General features: G+C 53.2%; 1 protein-coding gene across 1 annotated transcript; it reads right to left on the bottom strand.

The window, feature by feature from the left end:
- Positions 1-3,373: 3,373 nt before the first annotated feature.
- On the bottom strand, positions 3,374-5,189 carry LOC117094953 (keratin-associated protein 10-4). Its single transcript, XM_033231358.1, has one exon. It carries the CDS (start codon positions 5,051-5,053, stop codon positions 3,815-3,817), a length of 1,239 nt encoding a protein of 412 aa, XP_033087249.1. The 5' UTR covers positions 5,054-5,189; the 3' UTR covers positions 3,374-3,814.
- Positions 5,190-5,838: the final 649 nt, after the last annotated feature.

Here is a 5,838-nt window from a genome sequence, read left to right as displayed (position 1 = left end):
CATTGGTTGATATGTCTGTTTTTATGCCAGTCCCATGGTGTTTGGATTACAATAGCTTTAAAGTGTTTTGAAATTAGGGAGTGTGATGCCTCCAGCTTTGTTCTTCCTACTCAAAACTGTGTTGGCTGTTCAGAGTCTTCCTACTGAAGACTGTGTTGGCCATTCAGAGTCTTTTATGGTTTCATATGAATTTTAGGATTGTTCTTTTCTATGTATTTGTAAAAATGATATTGAAATTATTAGAGATTGCATTGAATCTGTAGATAGCTTTAGGTAGTATGGACATTTTAACAATATTAATTCTTGTAATCCATGAATATGGGACATTGTTCCATTTATTTGTGTCTTCTTCAATTTCTTCTCCAATTTCTTTCATCAATGTTTTGTAGTTTTCAGTGTACAGATCTTTCACTTCCTTGCTTAAATATCTTTCTAAACTCTTTTTAATGCTATTGTTTCTTTATCTCTTTTTTGGATCATTGTTCATTGTTAGTATATAGAAATGCTATTAATTTTTTATGTTGGTTTTGTAACTTGCAGCTTTATTAAATTTGTTTATCAGTCCTAGCAGTTTGAAGACTAACAGGTAGAGTCTTTACAAGAAAAGAAAACTACAGGCCAATGTCTTTGATAAATATAGATGCAAAAATCCTCAAAAAAAAAAGACTAGCAGACTGAATTCAACAGCACATTAAAAAGATCATTCACTATGATCAAGTGAGATTTATCCCAGGGATGTAAGGATGGTTCAACATACATAAATCAATAAATGTGATACATCACATTAACATTAGGGACAAAAACCACACGATCATCTCAATAGATGCAAAAGAAGCATTTGAAAAAATTCAGTGTTCATTCATGATTAAAACTCTCAAGAAAATAGATATAGAAGAGATGTACCTCATCGTGACAAAGGCCATATGCAACAAGCCCACAGTTGATGCCATACTTAGTGGTGAAAAGCTGAAAGCTCTTTCTCTAAGATCAAAAACAAGGCAAGGATGCCCACTCTTGTCCTGGAAGTTCTAGCCAGAGCAATTAGGCAAGAAAAAGAAATAAAAGATACTAACATAGGAAAGAAAGAAGTGAGACTGTCTCTGCTGGTGATGTGATCTTATATAGAGATCTCATTATTTTATCTTTGACATTTAAGTCTAGGTTTCACCCCTAGTTAATTTTTGTGCATGGTGTCTTGATCGTCGGTGAGATTGGCTATCTTATCCTATGATTTTTGGCCATTGGACATCTTATCCTATAATTGTGTATTTCCATCTCTTTTAGTCATTTCTTTTAATGTTTTCTTTATAAATTCTGAATTTGAATCCTTTATTACATACTGTTGGTGAAGGTAATCAGTGCTGGTTCAGAAACCAACAGAAGTCAGCATGTCAATGGCTTAAGTCCACAAAGTCTTCCCCACTCCTCACATTGCCATCCAAGCATGCCACGCCCTTACCTTGTGGACCCACTCTGGCACATGAGCCTCCAAGATAGCCTGGCAAGGAAGAGAGGCAGCAGGGCTCCCTGAACCTGTGGCCAGGAAGTGGCAGACATCTCCTCATGCACGTTTAACCAATAGAAACTCATCGTGTGGCCCTAACTAACTGCAGGTGGCTGAAACCTGCCAACCCTTGCGCCCAGGAGGGAGACAGTGAGCCTGCAGACTACCCGAGATGCCCCACAGGGGGCTTCTCTGGATGGGATTGGTGGGAACTTTGGTTGTGTGCTTGTGCTTTTGTGTGCATTTTACTGCGTTCAAGACTGTCAGCATTTTCTCCAAGGATGTGTGCCTTTTGCATTTTTTATGAGATATTGGTTCTTTCACCAAGGATGGCAGTAGGCATTGTTGACCAGGGACAAATAGTGAATGTCCAGGTGACAAAGGGCAGTTTCAGCCACCGTCAGCTTCTGTGGTGCGGCCGAGAATGGCCCCTTGGAGGAGGCCGCCTCTCCGCTCAGACCCCCTGGTGCGCCCTTCCTCTGCGCGAGGCTCTGAAGTTCCACCTTGGAAAGGAACTTGATGTTTCTCCCTCACAGCACACCTCCCTTGAAGTTCACACCCGGGGAGTGGGGGTGTGTTTGCACAGAAGCTCACATACCTGGATGCTTCCTGGGGCCATGCCCTGGGGGAAGAGCCAAGTCTGGGATCTGCAGGGGAGGACATGCTTCTCTGAGCAAGGCCCCTCTGTCTTGCTGTCTGTGGGATTCAGGTGCCTGTAGTTGGGGGGCTCACCACATGGTCCTCTTGGTGCCTCCTGGACAGCCAGAGGGAAGCCAGTGAGGCAAAGCCTGGCTGCCGACTTAGGGTGCAGCCCTGGTGCCAGGTGGGGTATGTGGGGGCTTATTCCTTGCTGGTGCTCCAGCCCCACGCCAGAGTTTCTGTGGCCACCACAGGGGAGGGACAGCTTGTTGCAGGTGCAGGACGGCTCTGCTCCTCGTGAAACCCACGATGGCCTGGCCTCACCCAGCCTCCTCCTCTGTCTCTACCCCCTCTGGAGCAGGAGTCCAAGGAAGCACCACCAGAAATGTACCCAGCACTGTCCTAGGACAGCATTGTCATCACTTGGGAAGGGCACCCTGGGACCCCAAGACCACTCAGGGTGGCGATCCTCCAGGAGGACACAGGCCAGAGGTCGTGGTACTCACGGCTGTGAGTTCCCACAGGAGAGGACACTGAGAAAGATCAGCCAAGAGAAAGATGCCTGGGACCAAGTCCAGGGGCACCAAGCTCAGCTTTGGAGGCCTCTCCTGGGGCAGGGGTCACGCGGGACATGTCTCACTCCCCTTGCAAGCAGCTGGGACGCCGTGCGTGCGATGTTGGGGGACGCCCTGCCTGGTGGTGTACCCAGGGATGGCTCACGTGAGCAGCTTTTGCCTGGGCTGCACCAGAATTCCAGAGACTCCCAGCGGGGACAGGAGTGTTCTCCCTAAACGACGTGGTACAAACAGCTCAGGCCCAGTGAGGCGGGGCGGGGTAAGCCCCTCGGAAATCCCAGTTGCCATATTCCAGCCAAGGGCCAACCCGGCCAGCAGGCCTCGGGACGGCCGTCCCTGCCCACTGTGTGGACCTTTTCTGCACACACGGTCATGGAGTTTCCTTTCTGGAGCCAGGGGCTGGACACAACCCAGTTTCTGGGGAGCCCCCAGGGCAGCTCCACCCAGGGCAGGCTCTGCTGTTGGATCACTCACCTCTCCCATCCCTCAGGCCTGCCTACCCCTTGGACATCCATGTGGTGAGGTGGGGCGGGGCTGCCAGGACACCTGGGAAGGACAGGGACCTCGTGGCGTGGGAGCAGCCCGGGACCACCCGTGGGTAGGGGGCAGTAGGCAGGGGTCTTTGGTTGTGAACAACAAGAATGAATTCCAGTTGTACTTTTTAGGAAAGGAATTTATTAGAAGGGTCTGACCTGCTCCCATGGTCAGGGAAGACAGAGAAAGAGGCCCAGGCCCACGGCAGGGGAGGAACAGGGCTCGCCACTGAGCCAGGGCAGTGATGAGAAACCCACACCTGACACGTGTCTACCCTCGTTTCTCCCCACACCGGGTCATGGCCTGGGAGGACCCACTGACTTTGCTGGGTCACTGCCCACCTGTTGCTGGGGAGACAGGGCTGGGTAACTGGGGGAAAGTCAAGACTTGGAGAAATAGCTGAGCTGCTGCTAGGAGGAGAAGTACACACTGGGTGGCCAGCTGACCACTGATGCCCACTGCAGGGCTCAGGAGCAGGATGTGGAGAGCCGTCAAGGGCAAAGAACCCAGGGGTGCAGGGGGCAGTGGGCACTCAGGCTTTGGATGATCTTAAGGAGATCACTCAGCAGCTAGACTTCTGGGTTGAGGTGGGGCCGCAGCAGGCCGGGTGGGAGCATGCAGGGCGGCAAAGGAGGGACACACAGGAGGCCGGGCGGCAGCAGCTGGACTGGCAGGAGGAGGTGGGGGCACAGCAGGAGGAGACAGGCACGCAGCAGGCAGGCCTGCACACAGGGCGGCAGAGGAGGGACACGGAGGAGGAAGGTCTGCAGCAGGAGGTGGTGCAGCAAGCTGGCTGGCAGCTAGACTGCTGGCAGCATGAAGAAGAAGCCCCAGAGCAAACAGGCACACAGCTCACAGGCTTGCAGCAGACAGGCACACAGCAGCCCTGCTGGCTTTGGGAGGAGGTGCAGCAAGCCGGCTGGCAGCTAGACTGCTGGCAGCACAGAGAGGGAGCCCCAGAGCAGATGGGCACACAGCAGATGGGCTTGCAGCAGACAGGCTTGCAGCAGACGGGCATGCAGCAGCCCTGCTGGTTTTGGGAGGAGGTGCAGCAAGCCGGCTGGCAGCTAGACTGCTGGCAGCATGAAGAGGAATCCTCAGAGCAGGTGGGCACACAGCAGGCCTGCTGGCAGGGGGAGGAGGTGCAGCAATGTGACTGGCAGCTAGACTGCTGGCAGCACGAGGGTGTGCAGGAGCTGGTGCAGCCTGATTGGCAGGGGCTGGGCTCACAGGCTGCCTGGCAGCAGGGGCTGGACACAGAGTTCACACAGCTAGACTGCTGACAGCACAAAGAGGAAATCCCAGAGCAGATGGGCTTGCAGCAGACAGGCACACAGCAGGCCTGCTGGCAGGGGAAGGAGGTGCAGCAAGCTGGCTGGCAGCTAGACTGCTGGCAGCATGAAGAAACCCCACTGTAGACGGGCACACAGCACACAGGCTTGCAGCAGACAGTCTTGCAGCAGACAGGCACGCAGCAGGCCTGCTGGCAGGGGGAGGAGGTGCAGCAAGCCGGCTGGCAGCTAGACTGCTGGCAGCATGAGGACGTGCAGGAGCTGGTGCAGCCTGATTGGCAGGGGCTGGGCTCACAGGCCGCCTGGCAGCAGGGGCTGGACACACAGCTCACTGGGGTGCAGACCAGGGTCAGGCAGGGGGCCTGGGTGCAGCAGCTGGGGGCGCAGCAGGGGGGCTCACAGCAGCTCTCTAGGCAGTCGTCCACCTGCCAGGAGTCAGGGCAAGAGTCACAGGGACCAGGAAGGCAGACGCGGCTGCCGTAGCTCATGTTGCTGGAGCAGACGGACATGGTGGACGCGGCCTTGCTGGGGGTTGAGCTGGAGGAGACGGGAGTGAGTGGGTGAGTGAGTGGGTGAGTGAGTGGGTAAGGGAGTAGGTGAGTGAGTGCGTGTGCTCGATGCTCAGGGATGTTGGCTTTTATATCTGTCCCTGGCCTGTTGTCCCAGCTGGAGTGTCAACAACTCCCGCCCCTTCCTTGGTTGTGTTTACAACCTAGAGAACTCTTATTAGTGCGAGTTTCATGTTTAGTCCTATGAGACGCCATTCAGTTTGTAAAGTCCAGAGTCTATATTTGGGTCTGTTGACACACCATCACCTCCTTTGGCTCCAGAGCGTAATATTGAAGTAGACAGGGTATAATGTCTGGAAATAGAGTGTCACGGGAGCCTGTGCTGGCTGCAGGAGAGATCCATTCATCCTAATCCCAGTGTCTGTGGGCCATCGCCAGGGGACTCTGCTTGTCTGGGTGGCAGTGGCTTCTGGAATGCCAGGCTAGAGAAGCCCTAGTCAATGATGGCATGAGGGTGGAACGCTCCTAGAAATGACTCCCCACACTCTCTCTGTTGTGTGAAGTCCCCCTCAAGGGCTTTAGAGCAAGTAGCAAATGGGAAAGGGTGGACAGTGGTGTGAGCCGTTTGCCATCAGGTTCACAGTCGTTCCTAGGGGGCTGTGCACCCCTCTTCCATATGGGCACTTAGGGAGGCCCCAGATCCCTGTAGGGGGCCTCCCATCTCCATTTGCTTTTATCCCGAACACTGCGACCCTGTGAGTCTAACCCAGAACATCTAATGCATC

The sequence above is a fragment of the Trachypithecus francoisi genome, unplaced genomic scaffold (genome assembly GCF_009764315.1).
Source record: "Trachypithecus francoisi isolate TF-2019V2 unplaced genomic scaffold, Tfra_2.0 Contig00090, whole genome shotgun sequence".
NCBI classification, from domain to species: domain Eukaryota; kingdom Metazoa; phylum Chordata; class Mammalia; order Primates; family Cercopithecidae; genus Trachypithecus; species Trachypithecus francoisi.
The sequence above is the reverse complement of the archived record's forward strand: the minus strand, read 5'-3'. Positions and strand labels throughout refer to the sequence as shown.